The sequence below is a fragment of the Homarus americanus genome, unplaced genomic scaffold (genome assembly GCF_018991925.1).
Source record: "Homarus americanus isolate GMGI-L3 unplaced genomic scaffold, GMGI_Hamer_2.0 scaffold39675, whole genome shotgun sequence".
Classification (NCBI taxonomy): domain Eukaryota; kingdom Metazoa; phylum Arthropoda; class Malacostraca; order Decapoda; family Nephropidae; genus Homarus; species Homarus americanus.
Genome location: NW_024736071.1, coordinates 9,317,250 through 9,336,890, shown reverse-complemented (window position 1 = coordinate 9,336,890; position 19,641 = coordinate 9,317,250). Strand labels below are relative to the sequence as shown.

At 38.1% G+C, this 19,641-nt stretch overlaps 1 protein-coding gene across 1 annotated transcript in view; it reads left to right on the top strand.

The window, feature by feature from the left end:
* LOC121871699 (tuberin-like) overlaps nt 1-19,641 on the top strand; it is a 218,355-nt gene that overhangs the window by 165,698 nt on the left and 33,016 nt on the right. Inside the window, exons 24-25 of the mRNA XM_042374111.1 lie at nt 5,192-5,364; nt 12,391-12,617. Of these exons, the coding sequence (XP_042230045.1) occupies nt 5,192-5,364; nt 12,391-12,617 (400 nt within the window). The remainder of the gene's footprint in view (nt 1-5,191; nt 5,365-12,390; nt 12,618-19,641) is intronic.

The window sequence follows — 19,641 nt, the reverse complement described above, 5'->3', positions numbered from 1 at the left end:
CAACTGTTATGCTATAGCAACATTTGTGTAAAATCTTTTATTCCAGGCTGTCATGTAGATGTAAATACTGTATAATTACAGTAATGTAATTTTGTAAACAGCTGCAGATTTCGGTGCATGGCTGAACTCGAGTCTCATTCAAGTTTTGATGATAGAATGCATAAAGAGTTTGCACTTTTAAAATCTCCCCACATGAAGGAATCAATAAGCAGTCGGTGGAACATAACAATGGTGTAAATATTGTATCAAGTCTAGCATTCAGAGCAAACAACATGAAGTAAAATGTTTCAACATGCAGAGAAAGTTTGGATTTCCCAATGATAAATTTTTCAGTCTGCCAATAGTCATCAATGTGTTTGGAACAGAGGTCAGAGTGGAAAACCAGAAGTTACGGTACACACGCATAAAATGGTTTAGTGTCTTGATGTTTTCCTTTATTTGGAAACCTTAATCAAGACCCATAAATCTTCTAACTTATACATCATTTGGTGTGATAGTCCAGTATTATTGATGACATTACTTTAAATACGAGAATGTTGCATTGAAAATGTTCTAAGTATTAGTGTTTTTAACATTTTAGTTATATTTTCCATGAAGCATCTTATACATATTATTGTAGTTGATTGTAATTCAAAGTTTGGATTATATTTTCCTAATTATAATTTTTAGTTTTCATATTAAAGTTAAAGAAAATATTTTAATAGCAAAATTCTAAAAGTGAATGAGTGACGTGGCATTTACACAGGTACTGTAAAAAAATGAAAAACACACAAATTCAGTATCATCCTTCTACAATACAATACTGAAATTTATAAAGCAATTTGTAACTTGATGGAATTTCAGACTATTTTCTGTGCTTGGCATACTGCACGTAGGGTGTGTCATACGGAGGCGAATTTTTTTTTTTTTTTAGTTTGAAAAATCGGCCCATGGTATTAATGATGTAGTTCTATGTGCAGAATCATGTGATATCTTCAGATTTGAAAAGTTTTCATTTTTTGCTAGGTAAATTTTAACTTGAAATCTTATGAAAATTCAGTATTCCCACCCTTTTACCTACACCACTAAATAGCTTATTTAAAGTAAAGTAAATGTATCAGGTTAATTTATTAGGATGAAAATGATCCAGATGAAACGAATGATCTTGACACATTTATTAAATTTAATATTCCTTTAGAAAACAAAATCATCAAATACAAAAACCGGTTTTACTACTACGACCCGGTGTTGCTGCACACCATAGAGAACATGTCTTTCTTGCTTCTGTTTCTACTCATCACCTCCCTGCTGACCACCTGAGCTCGGATGTAGCCTTCCCTCCTCTCCTGGCTGTACACGTGACTGCTGGCCTCGCTCACTTGCTGTACACAACGCTCTATACTCTGGGTATGCGAGGGCCAGGCAGGGACATGCATGGGGTTGTCCAGGAAAGCTCTGACTTGAACATTGGTGAGGCTGCAGGTAAGAGGGGGCTCACTGCCAGCCTGGATGTTATCCAGATCTATGAGATCAGTGAGGGCCTTGGCACCTAGATTGACTTCTAGGAGTCTTCCTCCTGACCCCTGAAGGAATCGCCACCAACTGATCTGTCAGTGCCCGATCCTCTCATAAGTCTCATATCCAAGATCTTTGACTGCCGCCTTCCTCTCATCCCCTACTGCAGAGCATTGTCTGCAGAACTGCCTCAGGATGCCGTGAGCATACCAGGAAGATCTCCTCACAGTCTGCTCCACAATCTGAACAACCTTCCTTGGCTGACTCCCTCAGGAGCCTGCTGGAAGAGAACATGCCTCGACCTTTCGGAGAACGATGACTTGACCTTGGTGTTGAACCAATTTGGCAAGTAGACACTACGATGAATTGGACAATAAGTTCCAGGGCACAGAAGCTGGTTCCTTTCAGTTTATGATGAGCTTAATTCAAATTTGCAGAACCTGAGAGCCGTTGTGAGCCACCTAGAATGTGAGACTGGACCTATCTGCAGGTAAACAAGTCTATCAGGCATGACCCCAGTTTTGATGGCACTGCAAATCATGTAACCATAGTACTGGTCAGTACTCAGGTCGTCAATGACAGTATGTGCAAGCTCAACGAGTGGAGGGCCAACTGTGATTTTTTTCAAAGCTCGGATTTATTTCTAACTCAGTGGCAGAGTCCAGCATCTTGCCAAGAGGACCAGACCATCTGTTGTTTGAAAGAGTCTGCCATCCAGCTCCTGGATCAGATGTCTGGAGTGGCAACTCGTTGGTGTGGAGGTCATAAAACAATCCCAGACCAGCTTCCTCCCAATCTTCCGCCTCTATCCACTGTATGACCTCCCTACACCCCTGTGTTCGTGTTGGTGCTGTCCCCTCCAATGGCCTTTTCGCAGGGTCTGGTCTACGCTCCTCTCTCTGAGCCAGTTCACAATGTTATCTGCCACTATCTCAGCTGGTTTCTGACGTCATCTTTCTCTCTGGCGAAATGCCACAACAGCTTCCTCCCTGGTTCACTGCAGCAGGAGAAGTCTCCTTCACCATGGCAGGGAAACAACTTGTCAGAATCTCCAACTTTCATGAACACTTTAGTGTCATCCCTTCTCCCATCAAAGAACAAACAATTGATTCCATTTTCTCTTATCCCCTTATCAAACTCCTCTTCTAGGTTACTGACAAGTTTCTCCTGAGCCCCCCTTACTTTGTTATGATCTATCACCAGGTGAACATCATCAGGTGTTATCAAACCACTGTCAATCCAGGCAGCTGTTGCTATCTCTGCAGTTTCTCTGAGACCAGTGTGGTGTCGCATGCTGGCCAGAGCTATGCTCGGGATATCTTTCCTATTTCGAATCTTATGCCTGGAAGGTTTGGGATCATTATTTTCTGGGTTAGGGACAAAGTCACCATTTTCCTGGTCAGCACTCGGATCAGCCATGGGGAAGTCATTAAACTCTGAATCAGCTTGACTCCAATCATCGGCCTTTTTTACCTCAATCTGGCCTTCAAGTCTCTTTCCTCGGCAACTCTTTCCTCTTCTGTCTCTCTGTGGCAGCCTCCTCCTCAAGGTCTCTTGGACTCCGGAATATTTTGGCTAGAAATCATGAGAGCCCCTATACTGCCAGTCTTCTCTCTCTGTGCTTTGACAAATGCCAGTTCGATCACAGGAATCTTCAGTTCACGTTTGCAAATAGAGGAGATGTGGGCCTCGGATTTACAGTCACGATCGCATCCAAACTCAGGACAGAGAACAATTGGGCACTTGCAAGTAATTATGTCAAATAACTGGTCCAGTTGCTTGGCAAAGCTGTCCTTAACTGCAAGTTTTTCTCTCCCAAGAGAGATATCTCTTGCCTTTTCCCAACTGGCTAGCAGTCTCTCACTAATCTTCTTCTGACTTGTTATGACTGGAGGCTTGAACTGAGCGTTAGCCAGAGTGTACTGCGCCAAGACAGCTTTGGTCATAATCACTGGCAATTGTCTTTGTTTGTGTAAGTTCTTTGGTTCTTTTCACTGATTTGCCCATTTAAACAATCAGATCTCAAAGCATCTCCCCAATGTAGGCAATCACCAGGAGCCTTCCCAGACCCAAGATAGTGACTGAGATGGCTGGATTTTTGGTTCCTCGTCCCGACACAAGCAGCCATCGCAAATATTATCAACTTATAAATGCATCAGAATCTGAAACAGAAAAAAATATTGTTAGTTGGGTTGTTAAAGAATGAAGTCAGAAAGCAATGTTCACTATTTAATTGTAATGCACTAATGCAGCTGTACGTTAGATTTTCGATAAATTTCACGCTAAAATTTACCTAGCAAAAGGTTGCAAAATATTGAAACTGAAAATTTTTCTGTTTATATACACTAAAATCTACCCAAAAAGTGATGGGCCATTAGTTTTAGCTGATCTTCCCTCCTATGACACACCCTAATACTGCAGGGTCTCAATTGTTTCTCTTACCATTGACAACACAACATACAGTACATATATTGTTTCTCACTCTTGATCTTTTTTAATTTTTGTTTTTATTATTAGTATTATTGCACTGTTGTTATTTTTATTATTATTACAGTATTATCATTATTATTTTATTTTTATTTTTGTATTTTTAGGAAAAATTTTACTTTTCTGACATTATTATTATTATTATTATTATTATTATTATTATTATTATTATTATTATTATTATTATTATTATTATTATTATTATTATTATTATTATTATTATTATTATTATTATTATAAACAACACCACCACCACCACCCCCAGGCCCCGATGTGGGTCAGTGACCTGTGCCCGGGTGGGCTAATCCCCGTAAGAAAAAAAAATTTCCATCACTAATGAGTAAGGATTTTGATTTAATGGGAAAGGCTGGCTCAAATTGGTTAGTTAAATCGAGAGAATACCATGCATCATGATCATGTAACACCTTGTCACACTTTTTTCAGACGAGATCATTGATCAACTTTCTGGAGATATAGATCATGTAATGTTTTGTGTCCAATTATGGTGCTACAGTAATGTTTCTTTATACAGTAAGTCCTCAATATATGTGAGTTCAGCATATGCGAATTCATTCATATGTGAAGGCCTTATTCCTACCAGGAATTCAATTAATGTGAGCAAAATTCAGCCTTAAGTGAGATGTCATACTCCCTGATATGGATTCCAACCCTGATGGCTCTGCAGATGTCACTCCATCACCATCACCCATTATATAAAACCTCTACCACCACCTCCATCATCTCATCTACCCAAGTTGATGTACAGTACTGTATATGCTTTTATTGTTAATTACACTGTACTGTACACTTAGTTTATCTATTACGTACTTTAAAAAAAATATTGTATTGATTTGTTTTATGGTTTGTCTTGAAAATGGGTCTGGAACATTTTCATTTTGGGTTATGGAATGCATCCTATTTTCTCCCATTTAACTAAATATTCAATATATGCAATTTCGATTTATGCGAGGGTTTTCAGGAAAGCATCCCTTGCATATATCAAGAACTTACTGTATTCTACCTAATAACATGCAAATGGTATGGTAATGACACCTCACTGACAGAAAGCACATAGAATAAATGTTTTTTCTTAAAAAAAACTCTTGTTATTGATATCTTACAGAACATTCTTTAGAATATTTTCCTTCTGAATTACCATATTTTTTCATATACCAGTATGAATTGAATCTTTATTATTTATTTCATTCAGGTAACACATCTTGGATGATGCGTATCCAAAATCAGCAGACATTGATGACATCTGAAGGTGAACTTCCACTATATAACTTGAGTGAAATGTATTCACCAGCAGTTAGACAAGATCCAGGTGATGGTCTTGACTCTGTCTTCTCGGAACTAACAAGAGAAGAAAAGAAAGAGGAGGTATGAAACTTTTTTTAATGAAAATCTTTGAAGCTTAAAAAAAATTGAATCATACATTTACTGGTCAGGAAATTTTACTGTAATACCTGTCCTGTAATCTTTCTTCAGCCATCTTAGTACAGAATAAGATATTTGGTAATTATTATTTTTTTGTTCAATCCAGAATGCGACGTCTAGCTTTATACCTAGGAATGTTAATGCCTAGCAATAACTCACCAGACCAACGTACAGGCAATTATAACATCTAATAATTACTTAATAAGTAATGTTAGGAGGACATGTCGCTACCTGGCATTTAATTGCAATTCTCAAACCCCCTCCTGCACCCTCCATCACACGAATTGCTTCCGTCATCATCTTGCCTGGCGAATCAACTATAAATACGCACAAAGAAGGCTCCGCTAATTTGTGTTGTAATAGCTGAAATACTAAGTGCCACGAGGATCTTATATACGGTATTTATACATCTTAGCAGAGTGAGGAAATCGAGTGACTTTTAATTTGTTTATATCTCTCAGATATTGTGTTTGGGACAATTTCTTATACGATCTCTGGTTAGCATGGCGACAGCAGCGCGCCTTCTATTATGAAGGCGCTAGATCGTAAGTGACTAATATCCTCTGCTTTCAAGTCACTTAGTGTGTGACGTTGTTTTTTGCCCTTCCGGGCTTGTCTTCACTGAAAGAATATATATATATATATATATATATATATATATATATATATATATATATATATATATATATATATATATATATATATATATATATATATATATATATATATATATATATATATATATATATATATATATATATATATATATATATATATATATATATATTATATAAATCACACGGGAAGATGGAAACAACGGAGTACCTTAGCTTTCGTCTTTATTCAAGACATCTTCAGAGGCAACTGGATTACATGGACAGAGAGAGGCTTAAATATACAGGGTGACCTAAAAACATGAGGTCAGGTCAATATAGTGGACTTTATTCCTCCATGGTATAGATATGTAGATGATGTTCTTTGTCTTTGGCCTAAAAACAGTGACCCATTGGAATTTTTAGACAAGCTTAATAATATTGTCCCTAGTATCACATTTAAAATTGAAAGAGAAATAAATGAATCCCTTCCATTTCTTGATATGCTTATCATGAGAAATGGCCAAAACTATAAATTTAAGGTATATAGAAAGCCCACACAGGTAGACAGTTTCATTCACTTTTTATCGAATCACCTTGAGTCTACCAAAATGTCAGTTTTTTCTGTTATGTTTTTAAGATGTCTGCGTATTTGTGACTCTGAATTTATTGACGATGAATTGAAACACATTCGTTCTATTGCACATAAACTTGGGTACCCTTCTGTGTTTATTGATCGTTGTTTTAAAAGGGCTAAAAAATCCTTTCATTCCTCTCAAACCAGACAAGTTCCTACACTTAAGAATATTTTGACTCTGCCCTATCGTAATGAATTTGTCCCGTTAGTTCGGTCCCTCAAGCTTCTAAATATTAATGTTGTTTTCAAGTATGACTCCACCATTACCAATATGTTAATAAGGAATAGCCCATGTTTGAATGTAAATGGAAGTGTTTATTGTATTCCATGTAGCAAATGTAATTGTAATTATGTAGGTCAGACAGGAAAAACACTGCAGCTCAGAATCAAACAACATAAGTATAATATCAGAACTGCATCTGAAAGCAGTGCCTTGTTTGTTCATGTTAGGAATAATAATCACCCCATTGCTTGGGAAAAAAGCTTAGTAGTATTCAAATCATCTTGTGTCACAGAAAGACTTCTTGTTGAAGCTAGTTTGATTAAGGAATTAAAATCAATAAACCTTAGTGATGGTCAGTTCAAAACTGATAATATGTTACATAAATTTATTTGTCAGTGGCCCAAGGTTAAAAATGCTTTGAAAACCTTTGATCTAGATGTATGATAGTTATTTTGGGTCCCTTTTTTCTGACCTGACTTGGCTAGTCACGTCACCTCCCTTCTCTTAAGCTCCTCTACGTGTGTGTTGGTGTGGGGATTAGTGGATGTCATCATTTTGACCTGACCTCATGTTTTTAGGTCACCCTGTATATTTAAGCCTCTCTCTGTCCATGTAATCCAGTTGCCTCTGAAGATGTCTTGAATAAAGACGAAAGCTAAGGTACTCCGTTGTTTCCATCTTCCCGTGTGATTTTATCAAGATTTATCTTATCCACGTTTTCATTGTGGATTTACATGAAATATATATATATATACACACAGTAGTACCCCGATTTACGCGGTCAATTGAACCCACAGGGTACCGCGGAAAGTGAACAACGGAACATATGGGATTAATTCCAATAGAGACTGGCCCGACCCCCAAACTCCACTTTTTCCGACACAATACCTATGTTGTAGTAAAAATAACATCAAAATTTTATGATGATATGCTCACACAATTAATATTTAAGAGAAATACAGTCGCCAGGTTAATGTCCATTCAAATAATGGACTCAAATCCCCCCCCCCCTCTTCCCAGCTCACTAGCTCCTACCTCTCTGATTAATGTTTGGGTGAAAACTCTAGATTTTAACGTTTAGTAATAAATAATACCTCAGACTAAAGTTAGGATAATATAATTGACATTTCTGGATTCCTTGCAGGTCAGGGAATATTTTGAATGTAAACTTCATATATTTTGCACAAAAGATAAAATATTTGCTTTGTGTAAACCAAATTATTACTTTAGATCTAAAATTTGTATGTCTAATGCAAAATCCATGATGTTTATATTCAAAATGATCATCATATTGTAAGAATTCCAGCAATGTAAATTATATTCTGGCCGGGTAATTTGTATGAATTTTATGAGCTAAAACATATATCTTCAGTAAATAAACAAAGAAATATTCTTCAAGGACACTATCTGTCAATCAAAATACTCCGCCCTAGCTGGGTCAGTCCCTCCCTCCCTCCCTCCCTACCAGAGAAGCGATTGGGAGAAAATAGCATATTTACATTTTTAGTAATAAATAATAACTCAGACTAAAGTTAGGATAATATAATTGACATTTCTGGATTCCTTGCAGGTCAGGGAATATTTTGAATGTAAACTTCATATATTCTGCACAAAGGATAAAATATTTGCTTTGTGTAAACCAAATTATTACATACAATAAGATCTAAAATTTGTATGTCTAATGCAAAATCCATGATGTTTATATTCAAAATGATCATCATACTGTAAGAATTCCAGCAATGTAAATTATATTCTGGTCGAGTAATTTGTATGAATTTTATGAGCTAAAACAAATATCTTCAGTTAATAAAAAAAATATATTCTTCACAACACTATCTGTCAATCAAAGTACCCCACCTTGCCTACCCCCCCTCTTCCAACGGTCGGTCCCAACCCTCCCCACCCCCCACCTTCCCTCCCTACCAGAGAAATGTTGGGTGAAAAAACTAGATTTTAACTTTAAGTAATAAATAATATCTCAGACTAAAGTTAGGATAATATAATTGACATTGCTGGATTCCTTGCAAGACCTTGAGTATTTTGAATATACACTTCATATATTTTGCACAAAAGATAACATATTTGCTCTGAATAAACAAAATACTTGCATTATATCTAAAATTTGTATGTCTAATGCAAAATCTATGATGCTTTTATTCAAAATGATCATCAAATTGTAAGAATTCCAGCAATGTAAATTATATTCTGGCCGGATAATTTGTATGAATTTTATGAGCTAAATAAAACAATTATACTTCACCTGCGTAAAGGGGTACACGCACTGCGGAATGTGAGCATCCAGGGTTCTGGCAGGGTACCGCGGAATGTGGGACCGCGTAAAGTGAGGGTTGACTGTGTATATATATATGTGTATATATATATATATATATATATATATATATATATATATATATATATATATATATATATATATATATATATATATATATATATATATATATATATATATATATATATATATATATATATATAATTTAGGAAATTTTCGGTGAGCTGGAACCAATTACTACCCAAAAACCCATTGAAACAATGGTTTCGGTTAATGAACTTTTCGGTTAACGAACGACCTTCTGGAACGGATTGAGTTCGTTAACCGAGGGGTCACTGTATATGTGTGCGTGTGTATACACACTAAACACATACAAATAAATTGATAATGGGAAAATACTCACAAATAATCAGAAACAAATTTATTAAGAATGTGACATACCCAGAGTGACGCCGAACTTTACCGGACGTGGCCAAAGCTTGACCCACGCAAGTGTGAGGCGTCAGTTGTGTCTCAGCAGATTATAACTTGCATTGCTGGAATCCTTGCAAGACAGCGAATAATTTGAATATAGACATCATATATTTTGCACAAGAGATAAAATTGTTAGTCCTATAGTGTACAGTCAACCCTCGCTTTACGCGGTCCCACTTTTCGCATTTCCACGTTTACGCGGTACCTGCCAGAACCCTGGATCCTCACATTCCGCGGTGCGTGTACCCCTCTACGCGGGTGAAGTATAATTTTTTTATTTAGCTCATAAAATTCATACAAATTATCTGGTCAGAATATAATATACATTGCTGGAATTCTTACAATTTGATGGTCATTTTGAATATAAGCATCATAGATTTTGCATTAGACATACAAATTTTAGATCTAATGCAAGTATTTTGTGTACTCAGAGCAAATATGTTATCTTTTGTGCAAAATATATGACATTTATATTCAAAATATTCCTGGTCTTACAAGGAATCCAGCAATGTCAATTATATTATCCTAACTTTAGTCTGAGGTATTATTTATTACTAAAAAGGTAAATATTCTGGTTTCTCCCACACATTTCTCTGGTAGGGAGGGTTGGTGGGGGGTGGGGGGGAGGGAGGGACAGACCGACCATCTGGCGCGGTTGGAAGAGGGGGGAGGCAAGGTGGGGTACTTTGATTGACAGATAGTGTCGTGAAGAATATATATTTTTTATTAACTGAAGATATTTGTTTTAGCTCATAAAATTCATATAAATTACCCGGCCAGAATATAATTTACATTGCTGGAATTCTTACAATTTGATGATCATTTTGAATATAAACATCATAGATTTTGCATTAGACATACAAATTTTAGATCTACTCTTAAGTATTTTGTTTACTCTGAGTAAATATGTTATCTTTTGTGCAAAATATATGACATTTATATTCAAAATATTCCTGGTCTTACAAGGAATCCAGCAATGTCAATTATATTATCCTAACTTTAGTTTGAGGTATTATTTATTACTATACCTTAAATTCTAGTGGTTTTTCCCCCAAACATTTCTCAGAGAGGGAAGAGCCAGGAGTGTGAGAAGAGGGGGAGGGAGTTGAGTCCATTATTTGAATGGACATTAACTTGGCGACTGTATTTCTCTATTTCTCTTAAGTATTAATTGTGTGCATGTACCATCATAAAATTAAGATGTTATTTTTACTAGAACTGTGTGATACTCAGGTGGTCCTTACACTCAGGGGTAAAGGAAACACACTGATGTCAAGTCCGTAAGTTCTATTCCTGGTACAAACACAAAAAGGAGTTAAGACGGGTAAACAGCGTCCTGTCTTGGAATCTCTCTGGGTATCTCTATCTGCGCATGAGCGTACAGCGCGCATGAGCCCAAAGCCTGAACTAACACTTGGTGACAAAAGGGAGTATGATTATAAAACATATAATACAGAGACCTGAATCAATAATGGTAAATAGTACAGAGTTACATATTACAGCCATATTCGTCTCATATATCTACAAGAACATAGGTATTGTGCCGGAAATAGTGGAGTTTGGGGGTCAGCCGGTCTCTATTTCATTTAATCCCATATGTTATGTTGTTCACTTTACGCGTTTCTCGCTTTACGCGGGCCTCGTGGGTTCAATTGATCGCGTAAAGTGAGGGTTCACTATAGTACATTTAAGTACATGTACTGTACACTTTTTCAACTCTTAATTTTGAGTAGATATACGTAACTTTCTTCATTTATTTTTACTCATTTACATACACACACCATCCTACATACATATTGTGGAAAAAATAAAAGAAATAATTGTCCTAAGGGCAAACCTGTACTGTACTCAAATGTACTAAATAATTACTCAAATTTTATGCCTAGTGTAAACTGTATCATGTTTTTATTCAAATTAATCACTAATTTACAAGGATTCCAGCAATATAAGTTATATTTTCCCAAGTGAGTTCAGTGACATTTTATAAGCTAAAAACTTAAACTCCCTTTGTATGACTGAAAACGACGTCTGGGTCCGTAATCTCCCCGCAGGCTGGTCAATACCTCATTTCACCCCCCTCCTCCCCCTGCCTTCAACCACCAACTCACCCATACTCTCGCCTCCGCCTCTGTAACCTCCCTCCTCAACCCTCCCCTACGCCACTTTGGGATAGCAGAAGTCGCCAGTCGTCAATGTAAGTGTTATTTAAGATGTATTTCCAATTGTTTTTCATGTAGTAACAGTTTTTTCTTTATTAATGAGTAAGGTAAAGGAATGTTTATTGTGACAGTTATATGATTTTTCCCCTAACCTGTACCATTGACATGCATTCTTATGGGAAAAAATATGTTTAATTTACGCATTTTTGAATTATGCGGTGATTTTCAAGAACGTAATCCTGCATAAAACGAGAGGTGGGTTTACAGATAAAGGAAATTACTCTCTCTAGAATGAATGGCTGTCTGTCCCAGCTGCAAAAGTGCTGGCAATTTTAAAACTACTTACAGACATCCAGGGTGTCATCCGCAAATACTAGAGGACCGGGAAATAAAAATCCGCAAACTTGGGGGGCCCCATGTACTTTATCTAAATTTACAATATACTCTACTGTGCAGAACTGTACAGTTCTAATCTTTTGCAATTTATCCATAGCTTAATTTTATCTCTTGAAATATTTTATTGCTTGTATACTTTATAATATTTGCATATGTTTTTTAATACCAAGATATTTATTCCAATCCTCTTTATCCAGAAAAGTGTTAGACAAAGTAGCAGCATCTTGACAGTCGACAACATCTCTGGCTCTCCTCGTGTTGGTACTGGTGTTGCAGAGAGAAGTGGTGTAGTATCTCCACAACCTCTACGACGAGATAGAGGACACACTATATCTGACATGAATCCTGCCTCCCGCAGAGTTCTTAATAAAGATTCAGTTGCTGCAAGTAAATCAAAGAAAATTGAAGAAGGCATTTCACCAAAGTATGTATTTAAAATATTGTACTAAAAGTAGAGCATTTTGATAGAAAATGCTTAGATATGTGTTTCTTAATAGGACATACAGTACAGTATATAAAGATATGTTTATTTGTAAATAATTGTGTCAAACTTTTTCACTATCAATCCTTTTCCCACTAATGTTGGGTTGCTGCAATTAGAAAAAAAAAAAAACACACACGCACGCACGCACGCACGCACGCACGCACGCACCTATGAGTAAATAGAAATTAAAAATAGAAGAGAAAAAGACTAATTAATCTATACCGCGAAGATGCCGAAAAACCATCTTTTTGAAGTGAGACAGATAGTAAGAGTATGGAAACACAGAAGAAGGCAGAGCATTCCACAGTTTGGCTGTGTAAGAAAAGTAGGACGTACTATAATGGGTTATTCTAGTGTGACCGGCATCCACTTGTGTACAAAGAAATGTATATTCCCTTTGTGTTTCCCTTAAGACAATTTGTTTTTTACCTATACTGTATTGTACAGTATATACAGTATGTGTGTGTGTGTGTGTGTTTGTGTGCATACACATAAATAATAATGGGAAATACTCTCTCAAATAATCAAACATATTTATTAAAAATGTGACAGTCTACCCTCAAGTCTGTGCTTTATTAATATAGTAATAAAGCACGGACTTGAGGGTAGACTGTCTTATTTTTAATAAATTTGTTTCTGATTATTTGTGAGAGGATTTTCCAATTATTACTTATTTGTATGTTCTGTGTGTGTGTCTACACACACACAAACATATTTACAATACAGGTAAAAGAAATTACTGTCTCTAGAACGAATGACTCCCTGTCCCAGCCGCAAAAATGCCGGCAACTTAAAAACTACCCACAGACATTTTTCGGTACATCCAGGGTGTCATCCGCGAATAATAGAGGAACGCGAAATGAAAATCCGTGAACTTGGGGGGGCCCTGTACTGAGTTTTATTACTATTGAATTTAACTAAGTTTCTACCTCCCCATTTGGAGATGCTGCTCAGATCCACATCGATAGATGAAACGATATCAACTCTAGAAACAGATCTATTTTGAGAATTAGGGGGAAGGGAAAAATGTGAAGAAGAGTGAAGAGTAGAATCATCAGCATAAGAATGAATATAATTAGTCATAGTGTAAAGTAAATCATTGATAAAAAGAAGGAAGAGGGTAGGTGAAAGAACAGAACCCTGTGGGACACCACTATTGGTAGAGAAAGAGCAAGAAATCGATCCCTCGACAACAACTGCCATGGATCGGTTCTCAAGGAAGCTAGAAATAAGAGAAAAAACTAGGGGAGAGAAACCATAAGAGGGTAGTTTAGAAAGCATAGACTTGTGTCATACCCTGTTAATTGCTTTGGAGATGTTGATTACCACGATGAAAGTTTCCCCATAATCCCTAAGAGAAAATGACCAAAGATGGGTGCAGTAGAAGACCAGATCACCAGTAAATCTCGCCTGGTGAAAGCCATACTGGTGAACTGACAAAAGAGAAAGGCATTCAAGGTGACACAGAAAATGAGAGAGTAAGATGGTTTCGAAAATCATAGAGCTGGATGAAGTTAGTGCCATAGTTGGTGTTTACATGGGGGTGGGGAGGTGGTTGTGCCCAGTTTGATTTCATAGGAATAAGATTGTGATCAGAAGACCCTAAGGGGGCAGAAATTGAGTATGAATAGTGTGAGGGGTTAGAGGAAAACAAAGATAAAGAATGCTAGGTCATCCCTTGCAGAACCAAGCTCTACTCTGTAATGTACAGTCGGCCACAGTAATAAGTACAGCTACTCCCCGACTTACGACGGGGTTAGGGACCCAAATCCAGGTCGTAAGTCGAATTGGTCGTAAGTCGAAAATGCAAAAATAAATACATAGAAAATCTAAAATGAAATACAGTACAGTAAAAGTAATCAGTAATGAAGAATGGATACAGTGTTACTGTGCACTTATCTTTAATGTAGTCAGCTGAATGCACATATGGCCCCCATCATTTTCTAATTATACATGGAGACTACATTAACTGGATGAAGCAGAGGACGAGACAGGGCTGGGTGGGTCATCAATGTCGCTTTCTTCAGACAGGTTAATATACAGGGGGAAACTTGCTTGTTGAAGGTATTGGATCATCTTGAGGGAGTGAAGAGGCAGCACTGGTGGGGCGTGAGGAGACCAATGGGGGGACTTCTTAAAATATATGTCCAATTTAGACTGCACAGTTTGCCATTTCTTTTCATTATAAATCTCCCTGTAGCAAGCAAGTGCATCTTGCACCATTCTGTCAACTTTTGCAAAATGATCAAAATTTTGATCCATTCCGTCTAACATTTGCATCCCCTTATTAATTGTAGCAAATGCCTCTGCCATTTGCTTCACTGAAAAAGTTTTGGGGAGTGCAGGTTCTTCTTCTACATTTTGACTCCCTTCTTCACCTGCATTTTTCTGTGCTTCCAGTTCAATAAGATCCTCGTTACTTAGCTCTTCTGCTACTCTTTCAACCAACTGCTCAACATCTTCATTATCAATTTCTAACTCAAGCTGTTTACTCAACTCCATTATCTTGTTACTAATCTCAGAAATTACTTCATCTTCATTAAATCCAGTTAAACTGTTCACATATCTTTTCAGGACTTTCTTCCATATTCCATTCATGCACTGACCTGTAACCTCATCCCATGCTGCACTAATGTTCTTCATACATTTCAAAATGGGTTGGAAGAATAGAGGTAGTGTTAGGTGGAATGTAGACTACCTTAACATCAGGGTGCATGTCGTCCAGGTGTGGTGGGTGTCCCGGAGCATAATCCAAAATTAACAAAATCTTGAATGCAATCCCTTGTTGCAGACAATACTCCTTGGCTTGTGGAATGAAACAAGTCATGAACCAATCCTCAAACAGTACTGGGGTCATCCATGCTTTCTTGTTACTGCAATAAAACACTGGCAGTGTGTGCTTGCTGACATGTTTAAAAGCCCTTGGGTTCTTTGAATGATATATCATGAAGGGCTTTAACTTGAAACCAGCTACATTCCCCCCCAACAGAAGTGTGATTCAGTCCTTGAATGCCTTGAATCCCGGCATTGTTTTTGCCTTCTTGTGGATGTATGTCCGTTCAGGCATGCGCTTCCAGAATAAGCCAGTTTCATCCATATTAAATATTTTCTCAGGCAAATAATTTCCCTCCACAATGACACGATCTAGCTGCCCCCTAAAAGCTTCGGCAGCACCAACATCAACACTTGCTGCCTCTCCACTCACCTTTACACTATGCAAACTGTAGCAGTTCTTAAACCTTTGGAACCACTCATGACTTGCTGTGAAGGTTTGGTCACACTCATCTCCTGCCTGCTCCTTCAGGCTTTCGAAAAGGCTTCTTGCCTTAGCCTGTAAGGTTAGAAGGCTTAAGGGTACACGCTTTTGTATCTGATCTTCCATCCATATCACAAGTAATTTTTCCATCTCATGAATAGGACCTTGTCTTTTCTTCGTTATTATAGTGTAGTTCTCTTTATAGGTACTGATTCTTTCACTACCTCATGAATACGTTCCTTGTCCTTCAAAATAGTAGATATGGTCGAGTGCGAGAAGCCTAGGTCGCGTGAAATGGTTGCTACTGTTTTTCCATTTTCATACTGCATTATCATCTTCATTTTCGTCTCAAAAGTAATTGACTGGCCCCTTTTCTTCTGAGCACCACCAGCACTCTCACTTCTACGCTTGCCAGTCTTCTAAAGTGAATTAGTTACTAAAATAATGTCGGTACACAGCATGATCATTATCGACAACAATGGCAGCCAAACACCAATTAAGCGCTCTACGGCGTGGGTGCTGTAGCCACGAGGTGGCGTGACCCAGCCCACGCGACGCTCTCATACGGGACGGAAACGTTTCGGTATAGAAAATACGCGCATCTTTTGAAAAAAAATTTGGTACCGACTGCGGCGGTCGTATGTGCAGATGGTCGTACCGACTGAGGCAGGTCGTAAGTGTAGGTGGTCGTAGGTCGAGTATGTTGTAAGTCAAGGAGTAGCTAGATTTTGCCAAGGCTTTCAACAGTGTACGCCACGAAAGGCTGAAAATCAAACTGGAAGGGTACGGAATTCGGGGAAATGTCCTAGCGTAAATAGAAGACTTTCTACATGACCGCAAGCAGTGTGTGGTCACAAGAGGGGAACCACAGGGCAATGTATTGGGCCTGCTGTTGTTTGTTTGTTTCATAAATGACATGCCTGACGTACACTCCTCCATATAAATGTTTGCGGTTGACGCCAAGTTATTTCGGGAAATCAAGAACCAAGTGGACTGTGAAGAGCTGCGGAAGGATGTCTGTGAGCTCCATGAATGGTTGAAGAAATGACTGCTGAGATTCAATGTCACGAAGTGTAAGAGGATGCACCTGGGGCGTACCAACGGTAAGGAGGTGTTTCATATGTCCCAACGGGATGAAGAAAGTGCACTAGTTGAGACTGAATGTGAGAAGGACCTAGGTGTATATGTTGACAATGAGCTGAAGTTCTTGGGCCATTGCGAGAAGAAGGTAAATCAGGCAAATAATTTATTGGGTCTTATAAGAAGGTCTTTCAGATATCTAGACTGTCCGTCCCTCGTAACGATCTTCAAGAGTGTAGTGCTTCCCCATCTGGAGTACTGTCACCCCGTCTGGTCCCCGAGATATGCTATGGACTGTCAGGTGGTTGAAAATGTTCAAAGGAGGGCCACCAGACTGGTGCCTGCACTTCGGCACCTCAACTACCCTGAGAGGTTGGAGCGCCTGAACTTGCCTAGCGTATACTACAGACTGGCAAGGGGCGATCTAATTGAGGTGTATAAGCATCTCAAGGGGCACTACTCAATCGAGTGTCCTTACTTGGAGCTGGCAGACGCTCGCCCCACAAGGGATCACAGCTCAAGATTGAAGAAGCCGCAAGTCCAGAAAACTGTGAGGGCAAAGTTTTTCGGAGTGAAAGTTTTGATTTCTTATAACAATCTGCCAGAAAGTGTTGTGATGGCACCGAGTGTGAGCTCTTTCAAGACCAGACTTGACCAACACTGGAGCAGGTTCAGGTACATTCAGGAGCCGGTGGATGCCCAGTACCCACCAACAGTGCGTAACAGAGACGTGATCGATCGCCCAAGTGGCTAACGAGTTGATCAGTGGTGAAGAGGATAAAAGTAACACAATTAGAATAGATGCTGTAAATATAACTACCCGGTATACACTTTTTCGCTAGCCATAAATATTTTTGTTCGTGCCCACTGTCTAAATGTAATATATATATACAGATGCTCCCCGTTTTATGACGGGGTTAGGGACCCAAATCCAGGTCATAAGTCAGAATGGTCGTACGTCCGACATAGAATAAAAAAAAAATAAAAAAATAAATAAAAAAATAAAAATAAAATAAAATAAAATAAAATCTACAATGAAATACAGTACAGTAAAATAAATAAATAATGAGGAATGGGTACAGTGTGACTGAGCACTTACCTTTAATATAGTCAGCTGAATACACACAGGGTCCCCATAATTTTCTATTTACAGGTATACATGGAGACTATATTAATTGGATGAAGCAGAGGAGGAGACAGGGCTGGGTGGGTCATCAATGTTGCTTTCTTCAGACAGGTTTATGTGCTGTGAAAACATACTGGTTGAAGGTATTGGATCATCTTGAGGGAGTGAAGAGGCAGCACTGCTGGGGCGTGAGGAGACAGCACTGGGGGACTTCTTAAAATAGATGTCCAATTTAGACTGCACAGTTTGCTTTTTCTTTTCATCATAAATTTATCTGTAGCAAGCAAGTGCATCTTGGATCATTCTGTCAACTTTGACAAAATGCTCATAATTTTGATCCATGCCATCAAACATTTGCATTCCTTTATTGATTGTAGCAAATGCCTCTGCCATTGCTTCACTGAAAACTTTTTGGGGGGTGCAGGTCCTTCTTCTACATTTAGACTGGCTTCTTCGTCTGCATCTTTGTGTGCTTCCTGTTCGATGAGATCTTCGTTACTGAGCTCTTTTGCTACACTTTCAACCAACTGTTCAACATCTTCATTATCAATTTCTAACTCAAGCTGTTTACCTAACTCCACTATCTTGTTACTAATATCAGAAATAACTTTATTTTCATTAAAACCTTTGAAACTGTGCACATATCTTTTCAGGAGTTTCTTCCATATTCCATTCATGCAATGTTTTGTAACCTGATCCCATGCTGCACGAATGTTCTTTATACATGACAAAATGTTGTACTCCTTCCAAAAGTCTCTGAGCGTTTTCTCACCTTCAGTAGCAGCAACAGCCTGAACGAAGCTCGTACGTAAATAATACGCTTTAAAGGCAGCAATAGCACCTTGATCCATGGGTTGGATGATGGAGGTAGTGTTAGGTGGAATGTACACTACCTTAACGTCAGGGTGCATGTCGTCCAGGTGTGGTGGGTGTCCCGGAGCATTATCTAAAATTAATAAAATCTTGAATGCAACCCCTTGTTGCAGACAATACTCCTTGGCTCGAGGAATGAAATAATTCATGAACCAATCCTCAAACAGTACAATGGTCTTCCAGGCTTTCTTGTTACTGCAATAAAACACTGGCAGTGTGTGCTTGCTGACATGTTTTAAAGCCCTGGGGTTCTCTGAATGATAGATCATGAAGGGCTTTAAGTTGAAACAAGCAACATTACCCCCCAACAGAAGTGTAATTCTGTCCTTGAATGCCTTGAATCCTGGCATTGTTTTCACCTCTTTGTGGATGTATGTCCACTCAGGCATGTGCTTCCACAATAATCCAGCCTCATCCACATTGAATATTTGCTCAGGCAAATAATTTCCTTCCACAATCACATCATCTAACTCCCCCTTAAAAGCTTCGGCAGCACCAACATTGGCACTAGCTGCCTCTCCACTCACCTTAACATTGTGTAAACTGTAGTGTTTTTTAAATCTATTAAACCACCCATGACTTGCTGTAAAGGTTTGCTCACATTCATCTGCCTGCTCCTTCAGGCTTTG